Source organism: Macrotis lagotis, chromosome 1 (assembly GCF_037893015.1).
Source record: "Macrotis lagotis isolate mMagLag1 chromosome 1, bilby.v1.9.chrom.fasta, whole genome shotgun sequence".
NCBI classification, from domain to species: Eukaryota; Metazoa; Chordata; class Mammalia; order Peramelemorphia; family Peramelidae; genus Macrotis; species Macrotis lagotis.
In genome coordinates this window covers 227,005,702-227,030,503 of record NC_133658.1, presented here as the reverse complement: position 1 = coordinate 227,030,503, position 24,802 = coordinate 227,005,702, and the positions used below count along the sequence as shown (strand labels likewise).

At 40.4% G+C, this 24,802-nt stretch overlaps 1 protein-coding gene and 1 long non-coding RNA gene across 5 annotated transcripts in view; one reads left to right on the top strand and one right to left on the bottom strand.

Annotated features, from left to right (window-relative positions):
- The window catches only part of CRIM1 (cysteine rich transmembrane BMP regulator 1), a 241,272-nt gene extending 240,655 nt beyond the window's left edge, over nucleotides 1-617 (bottom strand). For all 4 annotated transcript variants that reach the window (XM_074209689.1, XM_074209690.1, XM_074209692.1 and 1 more), the window contains exon 1: nucleotides 275-617. In XM_074209689.1, coding sequence (XP_074065790.1) covers nucleotides 275-617 — 343 coding nt within the window. The remainder of the gene's footprint in view (nucleotides 1-274) is intronic.
- A 1,154-nt stretch (nucleotides 618-1,771) lies between these two features.
- LOC141504592 (uncharacterized) lies at nucleotides 1,772-22,815 on the top strand. Its single transcript, XR_012473426.1, has 4 exons — nucleotides 1,772-1,985; nucleotides 13,168-13,215; nucleotides 15,634-18,838; nucleotides 21,965-22,815. It is a non-coding gene; the product is annotated as an uncharacterized LOC141504592 (long non-coding RNA).
- Nucleotides 22,816-24,802: the final 1,987 nt, after the last annotated feature.

Genomic DNA, 24,802 nt, shown 5'->3' with positions numbered 1-24,802 from the left:
CCCCCCTCCCTCCCCGGCACACGCCCCGCGGAACTGCGGGAGGGTGGGCGTAGAGGGGTGCGGGGGGGAACAGCGCCCCACGCGAGTCCCCTCCCCCCCAACACTCGCCCGCGGCTGGCAAGCGGGACCGGGCAGAGAAAGGAAGCGGCGGCCGGGGGCGGCGGCCGCCGGCCTCCCGCGAAGTCTGGGCCAAACTTTGTTTAGCGGAAAAGAGTGCGCGCCTGGGTCTGGGTCTGGGTCTGGGTCTGGTCTGGGGCGGGGGCGCTCACCGTACCTTCGCAGACGCCGACTTCGTACTCGGTGATGGAGTCGCCATTGAGCGGGGGGCGGATGACACAGCGGAGCCCCCGGTCGCAGGCGCCGTGCAGCCCGTACACGCCGCCGCAGCTCTCGTTCCTCTGCCGGGCGCACATGTAGCAGCAGCCGCAGATGCCCTGCACGATGCTGCCCGGGCAGCTCTTGGGCTCCTCGCACTTGGACTCGTCGCAGGGCAGGCAGACCAGCGCCCGGGCGCCCGAGCGCGCCAGCAGCAGCGGCCCCAGCAGCAGCGGCCCCAGCAGCGCGGCCAGGAGGTGCCCGCAGCCGGCCAGCCCCCTGCCGCCCGCCACCAAGTACATCCTCCTGTAGCGCCGCCGCCGCCTCCTGCGCGCGGCCGGGCCGGGAGCGGAGCGGGCACCCTTCCCTCCTCCTCCTCTCCTCCTCCTCCTCCTCCTCCTCCTCCTCCTCCTCCTCCTCCGGGCACGCTGGCCCCGGCGGGCGGCGCCGCCCCCTCGGCTCCCCCCGCCCCGGCGCGGGCTCCCGAGCCGGGCTGAGTCCCCCCGCTCTCCTGTCGGCCCGCGCCGGCCCCAGTCCCCCTAGCCTTGGCGCCTGCAGTCGCGGCGGTAGCTCCCCCTCCTCCTCCTCCTCCTCCTCCTCCTCCCAGGAGGGAGGGAGAAAGAAAAAGAGAGAGAGCGAGCGAGAGAGAGGAAGAAAGAGGGGGGGAAAAAGTTTCCTGTGGGCAGCTCCGGCTCAACCCAAACTTCTGGCCCAGGCAGCGGCGGCCGCGCTGGGCTCCAGCCCCGCGGCTGGGCGGAGGTGGCGGCTCCGCCTCCCGCCGGGGAGCGCCGGTGGCCCTGGCAGGAGCGGCGGCGGCGGGAGCGGCGGGCCCCGGCGCGGGCGCCCCGGGTCCCCGCCTCCGGAGCCGGGCGGCAGCGGCGGCGCGGCCGAGAGGCTGGCGAGGTGCGTCGCCGCTCGGCTCCCTCCTTCCCGTCTCCTCGGGCGCTTGTTTATGGCTCTGGCCGCTCCGCCGCTCCGGCTTCGCCCTCCCCCATCCCTACCTCATCCCACAGACCTCGCCCCCAGCGGCTCCGCGCGCCGCTGATTGGCTGCCCCCCCCACGCCCCTCGGCTCCCCGGCCGCCCCCTCCTCCCTCCCCTCCCAGTCGGCCCGAGTCCTCCCTCGCTGCGCTCGCCGCCTCCTCCCTCACGCCCCTCTCCAGCCCGAGCCGGCCCCGCCGCCAGCCCGCCCCTGTGCCGGGGCCGGGAGCCACACCGGCCGCCGGCCGCGAGGGGGTCTGCCCCGGGGCTCGCGGGCCGCCCCGTGCGGCGGGCGCGGATGCGCCGCCCCGCGCCCCGCGCTGTCCCGCCGGCGGCCTGAAAGCCGACGCGACGCTTGCACATCCCGAGACAGCGGCGGCTCCGGATGCCTGGGCAAAGAATGCGGGGCGGGGAGGGGGAGGGGCGGCGCAGCCCTCCGGGAGCGGGCCCCGCCGCCGCCGCCGCCCCCCGGGAGACCTGCGGGACCTGCCGCTAGCTAGCGGCTGCTCGGGCCCCGGAACTCCAGGAGCCAAGTGGGCGAAGAGGGGCGGCGATTCCACCTCCAGCCCGGACCCTGTGGCCAGAAACCATCTTCCACGGGGCCGGGAAGATGTTATGTAATGGAGCCTCCCGGAGCTGGAGGGTTCTGGGGCTGATCTGCCAGTCATCCGAGTGGTTCAAAGCGTCTAGGTAAATATTATGCAGGAGGAGAAATGCTGGGTGCCAGGGCCGGGACTGAATTTGCACCGCCCTCTCCTCCCATGCAGTCGCATGTTCAGTCACTCTACCGTTTCTGCTGACTTGCAATATTCTCAGGAAAGGATGACCCCCAAATAATAGGACTGACCTTTTTCTTTTCCTTCTTAAGTCAGGCCAGGTAAAGATTTACCAAAAGCCTTAACACGCCACCACACGTCTCGCACCATTTTGATATGCCATCTGATGTTATTGCCGGTTGCTCTTACAAAGCTCCTAGTAAAATGGTTTCTAGCATTTTGAAATTTGGCGATGAAAGTAAGGTAGGTGATGCCCCATGCGAGCCATCATATATGGAATTCATTCATTAAGCATCTCTTAAGAGCTCCCATTATGTGGCAGGCTGTGGGCTGTGTTCTGCTGATATACAGATATGAATGATTAGATAGAAATGAGTGAGTGAATAAAGTCCCTGCTTTCAAAGAGAAGCATTTGAAATTCTGAAAAGGGCATTCACCAAGATTACTTATATAAAGGGATTTTTAAGGAATCCATATGAATGGAGTCAATCATATGAATGGGGGAGGAGAGACTTTTCAGTTAAATGTGGGTGGAATCTGCTTCTAGGACCATTAGTTATGAAGTGATTTACTTATTATCCATGGAGATTTAAGCTGCAGAAAAGTGCTACCCTAGAAGATACTGAATCATGACTAGAGCAGCAACAAAACAAAGGCGAGTCAAATTGTAGAGAAAGGAACAAAGACTCCCTTTTGAGATCTATCTGGGGACCAAGTTGAATCTTAGGAAGATTTGTAGTTTACTAGGATCCAGAACCAGTATCCCAGAGCTGCCGGTGAAATCTCACAGAGGCACCGATATCAGATGCCAAGTTTTCTACTACAAGTGCCAGGAGGAAATAGTAATGCCAAATCACTGTCATTTCTCACCTGCGAATTAATCAATAATAAAATAGCAATGAAATATTTATTAAGCCCTTTTTACGTGACAGATACTTGGCCAGATACTAGGGGTATAGATATGAAAGGAAAACAAGCACTAACTTCAAAGAGTTTACAGGACACCACACATTTAGGGAGTGGTGGCCAAGAAAGGGAGCTTTGGTCTACACAGTCCTCAGGAATTCTAAATGAAGCTGTAGGAGAATAGATTTTCACCATCATCCTAATACTCCTTTTATTATTGTTCACTAAGTGGTCAAAAACTGGAAGCCATGAGATGGGGGGAAGGAGAAATAGGCAAAATAACTATCTTGGTTAGGCATACTTTGTAGTATCTGGGGAAAGGCTGGATGGCAAGCTTGCCCATAGGTCAGTTAGACTTCTGACACTTAGTGATACTGAAAAATGAAATGGGATGTCTTGGAAAATAGCAAAAGAGAGGATGATAGAAAAGTTAAAGTAGCTATTGAGTGACTTATCTGCCAGAGACTGGGAATTTCTGAACTAGGGGGAGGATGAAAGAGATGTCATCTCTAAAGTCCATTCTCAGTATTAAAATTTCATGAGTCCTAGTCCTTTCTGGAAAATATAAGTTCAATTACCAAGAAACTCACTATTAGCAAAATTAAGGAATCCTCATCTTAAAGAATATGATTTATTGTTTCTTTTATGAGCTATGATCACTCATTGTACAGAACTCACAATTTCACCTATAAACCATCAAAGAAATGAGTTTGCCATCTTGACTCTGTGGAGAAAATAATCTGTATTATACTTGAGTAAAAATGTAAGCAGGTGATGATATTGAAGACATCAGTAGGTAAGCTCATTTGCACCTTAAAAGGTAGGTGCAGTGGGGGGCACCTAGGTGGCGCAGTGGATAGAGCACCAGCCCTGGAGTCAGGAGTACCTGACTTCAAATCTGTCTTCAGACAATTAATAACGTAGCTGTATGGCCTTGGGCAAGCCACTTAACCCCGTTGCCTTGCAAAAAAAGGAGAAGAAGAAGAAGAAGAAGTAGGTGCAGCCATTAGATATATATCTACATCGAAGTTTTCAGCAGGTAATATCTAAAGGCAGAAACAATTACTTAGCAAAGTAACAATGAAGTCAGGGAAAGAAGAAAAAACCACTGCCTACCTTGTAAATTAGGTGATTAGACAGAGCATCAGGACTGAATTCAAACTTGGCTTTGGACACTTACTAGTTGTGTGACCTTGGCAAGTCTCTTAATTCTATTTGCCTCAATTTCCTCATCTGTAAAATAAGCTGGAGAAGGAAGTGACAAACCAGTGTCTTTACTAAGAAAATCCCAAATGGGACCACAAAAATCAGGCACAACTGAATCGACTAAACAAAAAACATTATAATCCTGATAGGTCCAAGGAAGCCTGCCAGTTTTCAGAACAGTAGAATAAGAATTAATCTTCCTGGGAGCTAAAATGCCATGAATGAAAAGTGGAGAGCAGAGCATAGAGCAGTCAAGACATTTTAAGACAGAGGGTTCAAATTCTAAAATTTAAAATCTTTGTGACCTTATACATGTCACAGTAGCTTGGCCATAGGTTTCTCCTATGTACAACAATAGAGTTGAATCTGATCACCTTCAAGGTCCATTCTAGCTCTAAAGTCTGTGGTCCTTGAGATTGACTACATACCAAGGGGCAATATGATGGCTATTATCTTGGCAAGACCTCAGGACTTAAAGCCTAGATGCTTGATGAACAATAGGTAAGGAAGCCTGACTTTGAATAGGAATTAGAGCCAGCACTAAGAGCTGGCTAGAGAATATGCTTAAGACAGTTCAGAACAGAAGAATCAACATACACTTAAGAGAAGAGTGCAGGACCTTTTGTTTGGGCCAGGAAGAAAACAGGGAGTAGAGGAAAGGATTTCCTGAGGCCAGCAACAAGGGGAAACCCTATAAGGGCTGAGGAGACTTATGCAACGTCAGTGCACCTGGCCAGAAGCCAATGGGGTATATTGGGGCCCAAAAAGAAAAATAACTTTTCCAGGGGCTGGGAGCCAAAGGGAATCCCAGGAGCACAGAGGAGGTGACTGACTGCAGAGTGAGTACAATATGGCTGGAATCCAAAAGGGTGAGACTGGTCTAAGTCAGAAAGGACTTCCCTCTAGAGGCCAAATGGTGCTAGTTGGAAATTGACTCAGTTCAAAAACAGAGACTACATGGGGAGAGACATGCTGCTGTCTGGTCCTGAACATGAACTGGGAACAATCTGTTCAGATTTGAATTTAGAAACTGCCGAAGGTTCTAAGGAGAAAATCCAAGGCAACAGCACAATTTGTGGAAAAAGTTCTGCCCACCCTTTGAGGCTGGGAGACCTGGATCTGAAACCCAGGTCCACTAATTTCCTAGAGGTCCCCTTTACCTCTCTGGGCTCTTTTCTTCAACTCTAAAAATGGTAGTAATAAGACATAATACTCATAGTATTTTTATGAGGGGGAGTACTTTATAAACTTTAAAACACTGTATATGAATTTATATATAATAGACACATAGACACAGGTTTATAGACACAATGTGACAAAACCAATTATAGCTTGGGAACTTGCAATACTTTATAGTTTTGGGGGTGGCTAGGTGGTGCAGTGGATAAAGCACCGGCCCTGGAGTCAGGAGTACCTGGGTTCAAATCCGGTCTCAGACACTTAATAATTACCTAGCTGTGTGGCCTTGGGCAAGTCACTTAACTCCATTTGCCTTGCAAAACCCTAAAAAAATACTTTACAGTTTTATACAACTTCTACACTAGGGTTTCTTAAGCTTTTTTGTATCATAGACACCCTAGGCAGTTTGATAAAGCCTATGGATGCCTTATTAGAATAATGTTTTAAAATACATAAAATAAAATATATAGGATAACAACAGGAAGTAATTATACTGAAATACCACTTTCAAAATATTTTTTAAATTTTATTTAAGGCAATGGGCTTAAGTGATTTGACCAAGGTCACACAGCTAGGCAATTTTTAAGTGTGAGGCAGAATATGAACCCAGATACTCCTGACTCCAGGGCCGGTGTTTTATCCACTGCATCACCTAGCTACCCCCATCAGGATATTATTAAAACATGTTTGTATACCTCCTAGGTTAAGAACCTTTGCTTTGTATTCTTTATGAAATAAGGAAATGTCTATACATAGGTGGTATGTGTGTTCCCTGTCAGAGAAACCAGAAGATCTAGTAGGATGGAGGGTTGAGAGGAAAATAAAAGAAAACTGATTGAATTCCTGGAAGCTGTGATTATAGAGGAAACAATACTGTGAGTTATAGCACCTGTGGTCCACTTTACAATTAAGGGAACACTGTGAGGGGACATAGGATTAATATTACAATTAGGTTGCTCCTTCTTGACTCAATCTTCAATTACAGTTTCAAATAATTTTTTTTTCCAGGACCCTGTAATTTTTTTTCTTTACTCTGAAGTTGGGGAAAAAAATTGCAATTAAAGATAAATAAAATTCCAAACAGTAGATTTCCACCTATCTTTGATAATTTTCTAGTAAAATAGGATACATATATTATGATGGAAAGAGAACATTTTAAAGAGTAATTAATAGATTTTATATATTGAATATATATATATATATGCATATATATGTACATATAATGTATGTCTGTATAGACACATGTAACCTTTCAGGTTTATGTTTTTCTGTCTAACTGTATTGCCTCTCTTAGTTACTTAAGGATATTCCATAAGAATTAAATGAAAGAATGTAGATTAAGTAATTTGTAAAATCTTAAAAGTGCTATATCAGTATCAGACATTTTTTTATTGCCTCCAAGTATGGAACTAAAATCTTGTCCGCTGTACCCACCTGCTATATAATATTGTAACTCCTGTTTATCAATGAATTGTATGTTGTTGTGCAGTTATTTTTTTTCAGACTCTTTAGACCCAATTTGGGGTTTTCTTGGCAAAGATACTATGATTTGCCATTTCCTTCTCCAGCTTAATAGATGAGGGTTAAGTGATTTCAGCCCAGGTTCACATAGCTAGTGTCTGAGAACAGATTTGAACTCAGAAAGCCATCTTCCTGACTGTACTCTCTCCACTGTGCCACCTAGTGGCCATAAACTTAGAAAGCTATTAATTGCTTGGTATTTAACATTGGGCTAAAAATATTTCTAAAAACTTTTCACTTATTGAACTCTTCCAATTTTAAAAATGCCTTTGCATCCTTTTTTTATCATTAAATGATACAACATTTGAATCTCTTAGTCTGTTAGTCAATAAGCATTTATTAAGATCCACTATGTGGTGCCAGACTGTAGATCCGAGAGGAAAAAATTAAACTGCCTTTTAAGAGCATTATATACATTTTTTGTTTTTTTAAAAATTTTTTTTACAAAGCAATGGGATTAATGACTTGCCCAAGGCCACACAGCTAGGTAATTATTACGTGTCTGAAGTCAGATTTGAACTCAGGGATTCCTGACTCCAGGGCCGGTGCTCTATCCATTGCACCACCTAGCTGTCCCCATTATATATATATTTTAAGAGGAAAAGAAAAACATTTTCTCTCAGAAATTAGTCACACCAATCAAATCAGCATATTAATCAAGAATTAATTAAGTGCCTATTAGGTGCTAGGTCCTTTGCTAGGTTATGGGGATACAAAGATAGAGGTGAAATCGTCTTTGTAAACATAGAGCTTATATTTGATGAAAATGAGCTAATAAAACGGTGAAAATGTACAAACACAAAAAGGATGTTATTGTTTTAGTAATTTCTGTGTCCTGTAGATATTACTCCAAATAGCTAGGAGAAGGGAAAAGGGGAATGGAACAAGCATTTATTAAATGGCAGGCTCTCTGGAAATATTCATTTGAGTCTCACAATGACTGTAGAAGGTAGGTGTGAATATTCTTACACCTGGTCATGCTCTACATATCTCAGTGATTCTGAACCACATATAGATTCATCATATAAACCCCATTGCTTACCCCTTATTAACCAGTTCCTTATACTCATTCCCCTTAAGTCTCCTAACCTAAAGTTTCAAAGTTTCCCTCAAACCGTGTCAATTGCAACCTGTAAACCACTATATACAGAACATGTATATAGGAAGTCTCCTAACCTAAAGTTTCAATCAAACGTAACAGTTCTACTGGGATACCTGTTCCATGGGAACAAATTTACCTTCATACTAAATCTTTTTCCTTTCTTATTCCTACTGTCTACTGGCTGTTTCTGAAAGCTGGTTCCCTCCTAATGACACCTTTCCAGAACTGACTGTCAGAACAGAACTGTCATTCCTCTTTTCTCAGGAGGGTTGGGTATAACCAAGGTGGGGGAATTTCATTTCTCCTTGCTCCCTGTTGCCACTTCCATGTTCTTTTCTCATTTCCATCTCTCAACAATCTCTTCTCCTTTGAAGTTACAGTTATTCATAGCCACCAATCAATCAAGCATTATCTATGCCCAGGTCATTCCCTTTTCTTTCTCTATGAATTCAGTACATGACCCAAATTTTTCTCTCCTGTTCTCAAACTAAGAGACTGGAATATAAATATTGACTCTCTTTCAAATACTCTAACTGCTGAGATTCTCACCCCACCCATTTCCCATGGCCTACTTCTCTACCTCAGCTATAATCAAAGATAGTTCTACCCTTGATATTGCCATCACTTACAGATGAACCATCTGTATGTTCAAGAACTCAAAATCCCCACACTCTATTGCCATTTCACCTGACCCTCTGACTTCCATTCCCAAATCATAGTTTTCATCTATGACTTCTAATCCCTTGACCCCTCAGTTATTTCATAGTCCATCTCTCCTGTATTAAATACTCTTTCCCCCATCTTGAATCCTTGGTGAATCAATTAAATTTCCCACTATCCCTCTCTTCAGTGTCTAGTCCCCTATCATTTCACCAATTGTACCTTGCTAAATTTCACTGTTGAATCACTCCCTTTTACTCCAGGTACGTGCAGTGAGGGGGCAGCAGTTGAGTCAGAACTGAGCTTTACCTCTAACTGATAAGGTTTGCCTATGCTCCAGGTATATTCTCAATCAGAGGTGAGGCTCTGCCTCACCTGCTGCCCCCCTCACCCCACAACCATTTTACTCCTTTTCACTATTCACTCCCTTTGTTCCTAAACATGTGTTGAATGAAAGTGGAAAAAATCTTGTGACCATTCTGACTGGGTCCAGTTCAAATTAATGTTACTACTGCTAGGCAATCCTAATATAGCTGCTTTATCAGCTCACCTTCCCTACTCTCTCCAGTGGCTCTTCCTAGCCTTTTCATTCCTTTTCAGACCTCTCATGGTCCTTCCTTTCCTCCCCTTTCAGCTGAGAAACTTGATTCATATTTTAGAGAAAAATAATTCAGGACATTCGTAATGAGCGCTCTCTTTTCTCCCTCATTTTACATGCCTTCTACCATTATCCCCTTTGTTCCTTTTTCACACGATGGGGTAGCTCTATTCCTTACCATGGCTAAACCCTGTATTTGTTCATTTTCCTATTTCATCCCGTCTCCTTCAATATATTGTTCCCTCTATCATCCCCACTCTATCACTTATTTTCAGTCTCTCCCTGTTGACTGGCTCATTTCCTGCTGCCTACTATCTACTGCCTATACACCTGTCTCTCCCATCCCAAAAACCCTCAGCTCATCCTTCCATCCCTATCATTTTACATCTTTTCTATCCTTTGTAGCTAAACTTCTTGTAAAGAACTGCCACCTATAATAGGTGCCTCCACTTTCTCTTCTCACTCTCTTCTTAACCCTTTACAATCTAACTTCTGACCAAAGTAACAATAGAACTCTTTGTTGCCAAATCCAATGGCAATCGTCATTCTCCTGGATTTCTCCATTTCTTTTGACACCATCAATTACTTCTTAATTCCTGAGATTCTCTTCTCCCTTCCTCTCTCTCCCTCTCCCTCCCCCTCCTCTCTTCCTTCTCTTCTCTCCTTCCTTCTCTCTCTCTCTCTCTCTCTCTCTCTCTCTCTCTCTCTCTCTCTCTCTCACACACACACACACTCTCATCATCATCACCCCACCACCATCACTACTTTCCAGTCTTCTTACATCTTACTTCCCATCCTTTGCTTGCTTCCCAATCAGTAATGTTAATTCCAGTGAAGCTTGCCTCCTGGCTACTCCTCAAACAAGACATTTTCTTTCCTCTCTGTCCTTCAGGTATTTTTCTCTACCATTCCCCCATGCCTGGAATATTCTCTCTTTTTCATTTTGACCTACCACCTGTTCTGTCTTCCTTTAAGTCCCAGCTAAAATCCTATCTTTTGCAGGAAGCCCTTGCCACCCCTCCTTACTTCTAGTGACTTCCCTCCTTTAACTTTGTCCTGTATGTTCTGTATATAGCATGTCTGTGTATATTTGTTTGCTTATTATATCCATCTTTATATTGTGAGTTTCTTGAGGTCTGAAATGTCTTTTGTCTTTTTTCCCAGCACTTGACATAGTAGATATTTAATAAATATGTATTTGATGGTTAAGTACTGTTAACTCCCGTTCATAGAAGAGGAAATTGAGACAGGCAGATTAATTGACTCACAACTCTTAAGTATCTGAAACAGAATTTGAATTTAAGTCTTCATGATTCTATCTACTTTATTCAGTGCTCTATCCACTGTTCACTCAGAAGTCAGAAAGAAATAATCAAGTGTACTGAATCAGCCTTTCCTAAAAAAGCCACCCACAAACTAGTATCTGGATAAGGGCTTCAGTGGCACTTTTCTTCTTTATCAGAACCAATGTGCTGCAATTTTTCAAACCTCCAATGTAAGAGATGAAAGAGGAAGCTGATTGAATTGAGCTTCTGATTTAGATCTGGACATCTGAAGTAAGAAATGAAATTAAGTTTAGCAAAAGTCTACTTATTTCATCTTTAATCATCAATGAGGATATTCCCTCAAACAGTGTCAATTGCAACCTATACACCACTTTTCATCCTTTGTGACTTGTCTATCTTTTTCAATAAACTTTTTATGGACTCCACCAGATGTGCCAGGAACCTTTCTCTAGGAACCTTAACATTATGTAGGTAGCAATGCAGTCATAGTTCTCTGTGTGACTAGTTAACTTCCTCTTTTAGTCTTACATTTTTTGGATAAAATCTTTTTTGCATTGAAAGTAATAACTAGGGCAACTAGGTGGTACATTGAATAAAGCATCGATCCTGGAGTCAGGAGGATCTGAGTTCAAATTCAGCCTGAGACACTTAATAATTAGCTGTGTGACCTTGGCCAAGTCACTTAACCCCTTTGCCTTGCAAAAACCAAAAAAAAAATCATTAGCTTACTCATAAATACCAATGTCACTCCCCTGTCCCTTTGGGTGACCTGCAGTTTTTATTCTTCAATGATTGTGGTATTCTATTATCTCAGAACAGGGGTGCACCTATGATTTCACTGTTCAGGGGAAATCCTGGACAGCAAAACTGTCTGCCATTGCAAATTCATATTTTCTCTATAATGTATAGATTTGGAGTTTCCTAAAGTACTAAAAGGTTAAATGACTTGCCCAGCTAGTAGTTTTAGAAGCAGACCTGAACCCAGGTCTTTCTGGTGTCAGAGCCAGCTTTCTATCCATTCTACAGCTGTAGTTTTCATTCTAGGATATTTTTAGTTTTGTGTTGTTTTAAGTTATACCTTTTTTTTAAAGTTAGCTTGAGGTCATTGAGATCTAGAACAATTTCCCAAATGTAATTTAATCCATTTGCTGTTTGCTGTTTCTATGTTTCTCTTTTTTGGCCCTACCACCCCTTAACAATCTTAAAATTATTGAGAACCCCAACAAGCTTGTTTATTTCAGTTATGTCTAATGATACTTGTCACATCAGACATTAAAACATCACTAGTCTCTGAAAGCATTCCACACTTTAGGGGCATCTGTTTTCTTTCATCCTGGATCCATTTCATTGCCCACCAGTGTTTTTCCAAGATATATGTATTAATGGACCAATTCAATTAATGGATGGCTCATCCAAATTCACATCTAATCTGAACAATAGACATCCTTTATTTGTTTGTTTTCTTTGTGTATTGTTGGACTTGGTTCTTTGTGTTCTTATGAGACCAACATGGGAGACTGGGTAATGTTTTTTGGTTTGAAGTAATCAGCACAATGTAATCGAGAAATATATGGAGGAGCTCACCATTTATAGGGCATGTAGATTATTGCAGGACATCAGTCACAGATGCCTTTGGAGAGCATACATTTCCCTGTTTTGTGCAATGTGATATAATGATAGGAACCTAATGAAATCTGGAAGACTGGGGTTCAATTTCTACCTGTCATGCATACTGATTATGACTGGGAAAGTCACAATCAATGTTTTAGGCAAATTTCCTATATGCTAGGATTCAGAGGAATTGTGCTCATCTAGGAATACCTTTACCAATGAAATCATAAGTCCATTCCCTTTCCCTTTTTCTTCATAATAATCAGAGGCTATCTATCTCTCTACCTACTTACCTATCTATCTCCATGCACATATCATATATATATATATATATATATATATATATATATATATATACACACACACATACATATATGTATATGTATATGATACTTGAATGAATATACTATTCTCAAAGAGGACCAATAATGGCACCCAAAGAGGGTGACATCTTCATGTACAAGTGAATTGGATTTAAGGGAGGCAGGGCTCTGCAAAGTCATCAGCTTTACTCTCTTCCCCAAGGTCATTGGAATCCAGTGGCAAGACATAGGTCAGGACATAAGCTTATTCCAGTTGGGCGATGCTGCTGTTTTCTTCCTTCTCTCCTCCTCTTCCTCCTCTCCCTCTGTCCACATAGGGAGTAATATCCTTATATGTGGATTCTTTTCCCAAAGGAATATAAATTTTGATCCTTTATACTTTTCAAGATATCTTGGGTTTGGGAAACTAAATTTTTTGCTTCCCTATTTATTCTATCTTCCCTCCCAAAAAATTATTTATCAGGGATTCTTGTTTAGTATTAACAAATATATGAAAAAACATAAATTGCTAGAGAAGAATTTTTAAGACTGTTTCAGTTTATTGTTATGAACTTTTTCTTTTTTAACATAGTCAAAAAACAAGAAACTCAGTGGGATCTTTTATCTTTGTCCTTTTATAATTGAATAAAATTATGTGATTTTAATTGATCTAGTCTGCTCTAAAATATTCTTTTCAAAATCCTGTTTTTCTCTGATATTTTCAGGTCCATCACAGAAGCACCTACTGAAGTGAAAAGCAAGTATTTCTATAGGTCATTATTCATATTTTCTTACTTGTCTTTTGTTTTTCAGCACTAACTTGTGTTCCTCTCTATGTCTCCCTGCTTCTCACTTAATTATTCAGTAGATTTGCTTCTTCCAAATATCTCAAAAATGTATCCCTCAATTTCTTCAAAATTATGTTACCGACAGCATGAACCTACTCAGTGTCTATGTGATCTGGTCTTGTTTCTCTCTCTCCATCTTTATTTTCTGTTTTGCTTTTTCTACCTTATTATGTATGTAGCAAGTCAAGGACTATAATGGTAGACTGGGAGTGTAGTGGCTCCATTGTCTTTGAAGAAGAAAATAACTTCTTATAGAGGTATTGAAATATCTTTCCATTTTTTTATCTTTTTTGTTTTGCTTTTAGTTTGATTTTTTAAGTGCTCTTAAAATCATATTGTAGGATCTATTAAATTGTGAATCCCAATATATTTCAGGGTGTCTGAATTGTGGTTTCTATGACCTCTTCTTTTTATGTATTATTTGTTTCCCACAATTTCAAAACTATACATGCTTTACTGATGAATGTAAATGAATCAATACTGCTTGCTGTAGAATATATAAATGTATATACATAATCATGCATATCTCTATTAACAAAGTTTTTATTCACATGGTAGTATATTTGTGTGATAAAAGTTTATTATACACTCTCTTTACAATTTGAGATAGCATTGTAGAATCCCAAGAAGATGGGGGAGGGACATAAGTACCTCAAAATGGCCTTTGATTCCTCTCTTGAGAGAAGGAATTAAGGATATTCTTCTTACTTATGCTAGATAATTTAAAGAACTTTCCAGGAAGATTTATTCCCACATCACTTGGCATATATCCTAGAAGTTTACATTATTGTGTAATGGCATATGGGCAGACCCTATCAGCTTGCTCAGATTGCAAACTCCAAATGTAGGATACCAAGGAGCAGATGGTATCTCTCCATGTGGAGCTACTTCGGGGAGAGGTGTGATAACACGTAAGAGAAGTGCCTTGGAAAGACTGCCAAATATATGGACATTCTATAGCTGGTTCTGTTGACTGACTAGTCATATGATTGGGTGGAGCCTTTTGCATAGTTGGAACTATCAGTGTCTTCAAAAGAGATCTCAGTCAGTTTTGGCCATCATTCTGTTGCATTTGCAGTTGGGGGCACAAAGTGACTCCCCCATTAATGATGTTCAGTAAGAGATAATTATATTGTAATAGAAAAGGCCTAGAAGATTTCTTCCTTAAGAGATCACATGGATCCAAAGTTCCCAAGAACCTTTGCTCTTGGCATTTTCATTTTTATTCTAAGTGAAGTGAATGGAGCCTCTGATTTCTGTCAAATGAGAAACACATGAATCTGGGAGTCAGAATAGTCACTTTTGCTGTCTGTTTGGCATCAGTGCCCCAAGGAGCAAGGAACAATCTTCTCAATCCCGTGGGAGGATTTAAACTTGGTGGGAACAGTGTTATAAGGGAACTGATCCAAGTTATGAGGCTAATTTGTCCTCCTTTCCCCTATCCCAACACACATGGAAAAGTAGGGGAGATAATGTTTAAGAAGTGTTAATGGAGAATTCTTGTATGAAAAGCTAATCAGTGTTAGCCATGTGGTTAAATGGAACTGGAATTTCCCTAACAGATGGTGAGAACTGATCCTTAACAAATAAGGGGAATATAAAGCTAGGGGCTTAAGCTCTTGATTTAGAGGAGAGACACCTCAAAAACCCCTCAAGGAATCTGGAACCCTGAAAGGAAATGACATCCACTTGATCCTAAGAAGATGGTGCCAAAGGAGACATATGTGTTACAACAAAATCACAAAACTGGGAAGAGAACTCAGGGATCATCAAGATCAACCCTTACATAAAAGAAAAGCTCCACTATAATTTACCTGACAAGTGGTCATTCAGCCATTACTCGAAGACTTCTAAGAAAGGAAAATCTACTATCACATAGGGTAGTCCATTCCACAACTTTTAGACAATTCTAATTGGACTGCTAGGTGGTGAAGGGAATAGAATGATGGGTCTGGAGTCAATAGCACCCGAGTTCAAATCCAACCTCTGACATTTTTCTAGCTATCGACCCTGGTCAAGTCATTTAATGTTGCCTCAAGTGTTCACATCTGTCAAATGAGCTAGAGAAGGAGATGGGCAATCATTCTTTGCCTGAGAAAATTCCAAATCAGGTCATGGACAATCAGAGAGGGATGAAATGACTCAACAACTATAATTAATAATTATCAGGAAGTTGTCAGGGTTTTTTCCCCCAATATTAAAATTAAGTGATTATCTTTTTAATTTTCACCTATTTCTCTTGGTTCTGTCCTCAGAAGGACAAAGAGGACTAATTCCTATTGCATGAGAAAGCCATTCAAATATTTGAAGACAGATAACAAATTTACACCATATCTTTCCCAGGCTAAAAATCTCCACTTCCTTCAACTTATCCTCATATGACATGAACTCAAGATCCTTCTCCATTCTGGTTGCTCTCGTCTGGACTTCCTGCAGATTGTCAGTGTCCTTTATTAACTATGGAACTCTAAACTGAAGACAATGATGCTCCAGACAAGGTCTAAGGAAAGTAGACTACAGTGGGACAATTACCTCTCTATTCCTGCAAATCAAACCCATCTTAATGCAACCTAAGGTCACATTAGCCTTTTTAGCAGCTAGACCTCACTATTGACACATTGAGCTTCCTGTCCATTACAACTCCTAGATCATTTTTCAAACAATTGCTTTTATATCATACCTATCATCTTAAAACTGTTAAAGTTAACTTTTTGTTTCTAAGAGTAAGACCACATATTTATCCCTATTAAGTGTCACCCTATTAAATTCAACCTAAATTTCTATCTCGAATTCTAGGATTTTGGAGTCTGGGTTTATACTGTTAAATGCAAAGTTAGTTATGGCCACCATGTCGGTTTTGCATAAATGTTTTTCTTTGCTAGAAGGAAGGACAAATTTGCAGGAACTCTTATCAGATAATGACAGTGAAATAAAAATAATTATATCAATGAAATATTTTGAAATAGGTAGATAAAGTTGATTTGGTTTGATTTCTTTTCAAAAGCAATTGTGATATATGGACTTAAACCTTTCACATAGTCAATGAACTTTTGGCCTCTTGTTTCTTGATATGAAACCGTATTTTTCAGCAGATTAAGTGGTACCTGTGGTAAGAATTTAGATTTAGAAGCCAGACATAGGCTCACTTGGAGGAAATTTATTTTTTAAACCAGTCTTACTTCAATGCCCTATTGCATCCATGGAATTGACTCTAGGTTAGTTAAGGCTTTAATCCTAGGAAAGCACCAAGGCCATCAGTGCCTACAAAGGTATAATGACTTCAAGTATGGGGCCCAGAAGTTAGACAATTGAACTATCTGAGCACAAACCAAGGTAGCTTAAGAAAGGCTTCATCACCAGAGGATTGACCAACAAATGGTAATCTGATAAAGATGTAGTCCTATGGAGAAGAGGAGTTTCAAACTACATCAATGAAGGGAATATTATGATAGATAAAATCATGACTCCTTGAAGTAGAAAAATATACTTATTTACTTTTATTTATTCACTTGCAAGTTGTGGATCCCCTTTGTTTCCACATCCATAAATTATTTTTTACATTTAACTCACTTGGCTTTTTCAAAACTCTGTAGTGATCTGATTTAAAAACAAAGAGCAAAAAACCCTGACACGTTAAAAATTTTTCACATTTTGGAATTGTCTGTGTGTATTTGAGAAAATGTTTTTAAGGAAATTTTTTACAAGTACAGGTCTTTAGGAAGATAACCTCAAGGAGTAATTTCTGGTTTCCTACCCCTATGAAAAGAAGAAAGATGCTCAAATTAATGACATGACTCACTGATTTTTCATTTTTCATTTTTTGTCTTTTTATAATCTTAGATATTCCCAGGTGATTATTTTAATAATAATAATAATAATAATAATAGATAGCATTTATCAAACTCTTCAGGGTTTTCTTTTTTAATTTATTTATTTTAAGACAATGGGGTTAAGTGACTTGCATAAGTTCACATAACTAGGCAATTATTAAGTGTCTGAGGTTGGATTTGAACTCAGGTCCTCCTCACTCCAGGACTGCTGCTTCACCGCATCACCTGTCTGCCCCCAGGGTTTTCAAAGTATTCTCACAACTATGAGAGGGAGATGGTATCATTGCTCCCACTTTATAGGAAACTAAGGTAGACAGCAGGTAAAATAGATTATTCATGGTCACACATCTACTAAATATGTCCAGATCACACAGCTACTAAGTATTATACTCAGGTCTTTCTGATGCCAGGTATGTACTGAACCATCTCTCATGATTTCTCATTGATTGTCAAGAGAGTTATAAATTAACAGAATAATGAGACTTTTAAAGTCTTGAATCTTTCATTGTTCATATTGAGAAATCATCATCATCATCATCATCATCAGCAGCAGCAGCAGCAGCATTATAGTGGCATTTATATAGTTTTTTCTTTACAAAAAAATCTTTACTATATAAAAAAATCTTTACAAAAATCTCATTTGATCTTCACAATGACCCTGGTAAGTAGATGTGATTATTATTATCCCATTTTACAGATGAGAAAACTAAAGCAAACAGAGTTTAAGTGACTTACTTAGCAGCTCTACTCCTAAAAGTTATCCCTTTCACCTTGCAACTTTTCCCATCATGGTTTTAATATACAGCAAGTCAGCATAAGACATTAAATGGGATTTTTGGAAGAAGTTTTGTAGAAGTATCAGACATATGAAGGTCAGCAGATGATCCAGAAAGTTTAGAAACTCAGAAATGCATAAAATATTAAGTATTATATAATATCAACCCAAATGTTCCAATAAGGTCCTGTAAACACCCCATAAAAGAAAAAAATTCAGATTTCTTCTCTGGTAGAAAGGGAGAGCCAAAAACTTTTACAAGAATTTTCCAGATTGTGGGAGCACCCAAACCCCTATGATGTAGAAAGGATAACTGTATGTAGGAGAGAGAACTGGCATCAGAGTCAGAATGACCTCACTTCAAGGTCTGACACTTGTTCTGTGACCCTGGACAAATCACATCAATTCTTGGAACCCTCAGGCAATAGAATAAGAAATATAAATGTCTCTGCAATTGTAAAAAGGGAGGTTTCCTTTCTGGAGAGCTCTTTATACAAATGAAGTCACAAGACTTTACTCTATATCTATATCACCTATAACTACAACTATAACTATGGGGCAGCTTAGGTGATACACTTACTTGCTCTATGACCTGGACAAATCACTTAAACTTATTTGCCTCAGTTTCCTCATCTGTAAAATGGGTTGGAGAAGGAAATGGCAAACCACTCCAGTATCTTTACCAAGAAAATCTCAAATGGGTTCAGGAAGAGTCAGACATAACTGAATAACAATTAAGATTAGTACTCCTAGACTGTAGAGTTTGCTGTTGCCCTCAACAATTTTTTCATCTCTAGAAATGTTTATACTTAATTCTAATTCTTTCTTTCTATTTGGATTATCGGGTGGTGAAGAAAGAAAAAAAACCTGTTCTGGATCTGGAGTCAGGAAATATTTAGGTTGAAATCCCAGAACAGAAAATTTATTACCTGTTTGATCATGGGTAAGTCCCTTAACCTCTCTTAATTTCTTCTTTTATAAAATGGGATTGCTAACACCTGCCGTACCTACCTCAAAGGATTGTTGTGAGAAGATTAACTCAAATAATGTATGTGAACTCCATAAATGTCAGCTATGTCCCATCATTATTTTTACATTTCAGATCTCAAGACTCATATTAAGTATTCTGTTTCTCCATAGCCTTCTTCAGTGTCTGTTTTCCCTTTCTCCCACATCTTTTCTAACTGATCTCTAAGAGGAAAATCCTCATCTCAACCCTTTTCCATATGCTCAACTGATTCAGAATAGCTGAATGGAGGGAGTCAGATATGAGGGAAATGTCAATTTATTCTAAGGAAAACTAAAAGATCTAATCCTGGTTGGTGAATCGGTTATGTCATTATCTCAGAACAATTTTTTTTAGGTTTAAAAGAAAAACTATTTGTTCTATAACTCTTAAGAAAAAAAAAGTTAGAATTTATTTTGTCCTACTCTTACATTGTACAAATAAGGAAACTGAAGCCCAGAAAGAAATGACTTGTTTAAAGTATAAAATATTATTATTCTATTGGTATTGCAAGTATGAAGAGAAGTAAGGAGTGAAAAAAAGAGGAATAACATTGGTTAGATACCATTTGGAGGATCGTGTGTCCTTCATAGTTTAAAAGGGACTTGACAAATTGGAGGATCGCTAAAAGAAAATGAACAGGATTCTGAAAGGTTTGTAAACCATGTTGTATGAGGAAAAAATGGGAATTTTCCACCTAGGAAAGAGACTTGGAGAAAACATGGAAGATAGCCCATGAGCAATTCAATAAAAGAGTAACATTCATGCATGCATCCATTCAACAAACATTTCATAAACAACTACCACATGCAAGACACTGATTCATGAAACTGGAAATGCAAAGATAAAAAATGACTGTCAATAACTGCAGAAGTTTATAATCTAAGAAGAGGGTGTTAGATATATACAGATAGTTATGATCCAAAGTAGAATGCAATTAGGACAAAGGTGAGAGAGACAGACAGACAGACAGACACAGTCAGAGACAGGGAGACAGAGACAGACAGAGAGAGACAGAGACAGAGAGACACAGACACAGAGAAGAGAGAGACACACGGGGAGAGAGAGAGACGGACAGAGAGACAAATAGAGACAGACAGAGAGAAGAGAGAGATGGGGGTGGAAAGAGGGGAGAGAGAAAGAGAGAGAGAGAGAGAGAGAGAGAGAGAGAGAGATTGCCAACAGAGCAGTTCAGGAAAATTTGAAGAGAAATCATCATTTTTACCTGAGAGTCAGGGAGGCTCCATAAAGGAAATGGTATCTAACTGAACATTGAAAGATTTAAACAAGTAGAGATGAGAAGAGAGCATATTCGAGGTGAAAGGAGGGCCTATGTAAATGCACAAGGGCAGGAGAGGGCAGGTCAATTCAGGAAACAGCTAGCAGTCCTGTTTGTCTGGAATGTAGAGTATGTGAAGGGGAAATAAGACTGGAAAGGTAGGCTGGTGTTAGGGTGGGGAGGAAGTGAAATACCAGACTTAAGTGTTTTTATTTTAACCTAAAGAAAATAGGGAGCCATTGAAGATTTTTGAGCAAGGATGTGATGAGATCAGTTCTATCCATTATGAATATTATTTTGGCATCTGGGTTAAGAACAGGTTAAGATTTGAGAAGAAAAGTATTGGAAGTAGGGAGACCAAAATTTAAAGAGTCTAAACGTGTGAGAAAGAAATAATAAGGAAATATACTTTGAAGGTTACAGTAGAAGTGGAGGGACAGGTTTGGATATAGAAGAGGTGGAATCAATAGGACTTGCTAATTGATTGGCTAGCTAGTCAGGCAGCTATGAAGGAAAAAGAATAAAATTATGGCTCTGAGATTCTGAGTCTAAGTAACTGGGGAAGGGGTAGCATAGCATTGTGGATGGAATGAGAAGCAAGAAGATGTGACTTATGGGGAAGTTAGATAGCACAGTAAATAGAGTACTGCTCTATCTAGCCTCAGACACTTGCAAACTTTGTGACCCTAGGCAAGTTACCTAGGCCCAATTCTCCCCCCACACACACACAAAAGTAAATGTGGGTCAAATCTCACCTTAGATAATACTTGCTAATTGTGGCATAAGTAGACAAATTATTTAACTTCTAAAAGACTAAATTTCTTCATCTATATAATGGAAATTGATAGGGGCAGATAGGTGGCACAATGAATAGAGCACCTGCCCTGGAGTGAGGAGGATTTGAGTTCAAATCTAGTCTCAGACATTTAATAATTGCCTAGCTGTGTGACCTTGGGTAAGTCACTTAACCCCATTGCCTGAAATAAAATTTTAAAAAATGGAAATTAATACCTGAACTACATCCTAAGTCCATGCTTAGATTATGCTTAGTAAGCCTTACATTGCTTTGTAAAAATGAGTCATCATTTCTAATAAGGAGTAAAAATTCATTTAATCAGGCATTATTTCATTTTGTCTTTGTTTCCCAATACCTAGCATATGTAAAATAATTAATAACCATTAGCTCATTGAATTGAATTGAAAGGATAGTAGTGCCAAAAGCAGAAACAGAGTTGGAAGGAAGGGCAAGTTTTAGAAGGAAGATAATGAATTTTGGAAATACCCACCTCTTTTCTTCCATGTTCCATTTCTCTGTTCCTCACTTCTGTGGTACCACCTTCCAGTTGCTCATTACTGTCCAATTGCTCATCACTGTCCATTGTTGGTCTCATCTCCTTTTCAGTGCCCTAAATCCCACTATGTCACTCCTTCCCAGAAGATGATGTCAGATTTCTAGAGTTATAGCTTTTTTAACTAAGAGAACTTTGGAGAACCTTTCATAGATCATTATTTGCCTTCTTTCTTTCTGCCTTTCTCCTCTGCCTTCATTGGGAGAATTGCGATCATCACTCTTGGTAGGAAACACATAGACACACACAGACACACAGACACACACACCCCTCATGCAAAAGTTCACTACTATATTTGCAGATCCTGATTGGTGAATCTGGCCATGTCATTGTCTCAGAAACCTTTATATAGATAAAGAAAAGAAAAGAATATGGACTTTGAAATATTTAAGAAAAAAGCTAGAACTCGTCCTGTTGAACCTTTTTATTTTACAGATGAGGAACCTGAGACCTATAGAGTCCTTTGTGACTTCTTTGAGAGTCTTGTACCTAGAAGGAATCATTGAAGCCAAACATGTAAAGGACATCACTAAAGGATATAGTAGTAGAGCAAAAGAAAAAGGAAAGTGCAAGACAGAGCCTTTGGGGAGAATCATATTTGTGCGTGGCAGAAGAAGTATGAAACACCAACCCTTCTGGAGAGCTATTTGGAACTATGCCCAAAGGGCAACAAAAATGTGCATACCCTTTGACCCAGTAATACCACTACTGGGTCTATACCCTGAAGAGATGATGAAAAAGGGTAAAAACATTACTTGTACAAAAATATTTATAGCAGCCCTGTTTGTGGTGGCAAAGAATTGGAAATCAAGTAAATGTCCTTCAATTGGGGAATGGCTTAGCAAACTGTTGTATATGTATGTCATGGAACACTATTGTTCTATTAGAAACCAGGAGGGACGGGATTTCAGGGAAGCCTGGAGGGATTTGCATGAACTGATGCTGAGTGAGATGAGCAGAACGAGAAAAACACTGTACACCCTAACAGCAACATGGGAATGATGTTCAACCTTGAAGGACTTGCTCATTCCATCAGTGCAACAATCAGGAACAATATTGGGCTGTCTGCAAAGGAGAGTGCCATCTGTATCCAGATAAGGAGCTGTGGAGTTTGAACAAAGTGCAAGGACTATTCCCTTTAATTTAGGAAAAAACAAGTATCTTATTGTCTGATCTTGTTACCTCTTAGACTTCTCTTCTTTAAGGATATGATTTCTCTTTCATCACACCCAATTTGGATCAAGGTACAACATGGAAACAAAGTAAAGACTGACAGAGTGCTTTCCGTGGAGGGGTGGGGGGGAGGGAAGCAAGATTGGGTGGAAAATTGTAAAACTCAAATAATATATTTAATAAAAAGAAATTTAAAAAAGAAATATGAAACAATGAAAACTAAGAAAGCGAAGTCAGTTTAACTTTGAAAGAATCAGGAAAAATCAAAGTCATAAAAGCCAAAAAAGGAGAAAATAACCAGAAGGGAGTATTAAAGATTTCAGAAAAGTCAAGGAGAATGAAAACTGAAAAAAGATATTGAATTTGATAATTAAGAAGTCATTAGTGACTTTAAAACAGTTTTAATAGGGTGGTAGGGACCAAAGCAGGAGTGTGCTGGCAAACATTTAGCAACCAGATCTTGTGGGGTGATGGTAGGAGGGAGGAAAGCCCAATGCATTTTTAAGTTTAATCTATATTATAAACATTTTTCCATCACTGAAGTTTAGACAATCAGTAGAACAATAAGCTAAGCCCTGGTTTGTGCCACTTGCCAGTTTCCAAATTGTAAATGTTCACACTGGAAATTTAACAATCATCTCTCACCAGCTGGTTAGAATTGGTTCCAGCATACAACTGGACTGAAGCCAGATTACTTGATGTTAAGAAGTGAGTTAGTGGTGAAGGACTGCTTATAGGATTGAGGAACTACAGGGGTCAAAGGAAGGGGTGATAATTTAGATGTTATCATTCACTAAATTTAACCACCTTTCAGGTTTGCTTGTCTAGAGTTCCAATCCAATATATCAGGACAAGAGATGAATATGATAAGCTCTGTCAAGACCTTGCACTTAAGTAAAGTACTCTAATATGTGAGATTTTAGGTTTAACATACACATTTCACTTAAATTCAAAGAATCAAAGGAAGGTATGATAACAATTTTTGCCTTTATTTTCACTCTGCTTTTCCATGAGAACATTGCTCAAGGATGTAAGGAATACTATTTTGCTACAAAGTAAAATCTGCATTGTTTTTGTGTTCTGATGCTGCTTGTAACAGAACATGGAAGCTACTTTTTTTTCTAGGGCATGTTCTGAGATTCTCTCCTGAAACAAAAGGCCCTGGGAATACCTTGTATAATATCTCATAAGGCCTTTTACCTTATCTTCCCTAATCCAGATCGCATCTGATAATAGTATTTTATGGGAGTCCCCAAAGGGAGGTCATAAAATTCCCCTTATAAATACTAAGTTCTCCAAGGCATCAAATATGAAGCAGTTTTAATTTAGTGACAAATAACAAAGAAAGAACTTAACATATAAATTCACAATGAGCAAGAAACTTTGTCTTTTCCAGCAGACCTTTGCAGTGCAAGTTAATCTATATTTTCTTCTCCTCAGGGTAGGGCCCAACAGTAAGGGTAAGTGAGTGGCAGGGAGGATGGTACTTCTGTCCAATCCATGTACCTCTGAACAATCTTTGTGACTTACAGTACTGACCTGCATGTGACTCATAGAGACTCATGTTTACTTCTTCATTATAGAACTTGGTGATTTATTGCTCCTGGGCTTCAAATATTCTACTTGTTATTCCCTGGCATTTTTTTTTTTCTTTACTTCACTCTGTCTCTCTGTTTCATTGCTCTGTTGCTGACTTATCTCATGGCTTCATTACTCAGTTGTTCCCCTCCATGATGTCATTGTTTGGTTGCTTATTACTGGTCCTTTTTGGTGTTTATAGGTCTCTTTCTTTGCTGCTTTGACTCCCTGCTACATCACTTTTCCCCAGCAGATCATGCTAGATTTTTGAGAGTTTCAGCTCTTTCTGTCTCAGTCAGAATGCCTGTGGGATATTTAAGACTTTATGATAATTTACTCAGGTCCAGTAGAACTGCCTTCTCTAACCCTCCCATCCTGCCCCACCCCTCTTACAAGAAGGAAGCTCTCTTGCTTGAATAACTCTAAGGAATTTCTTTCTTCTACTCTGGGTCTGCCTATGGTGAATCCACATCTCATTTATTTCCTTTCTTTAATTCCTGGCTTTGACTGTTGGAGTTCTGA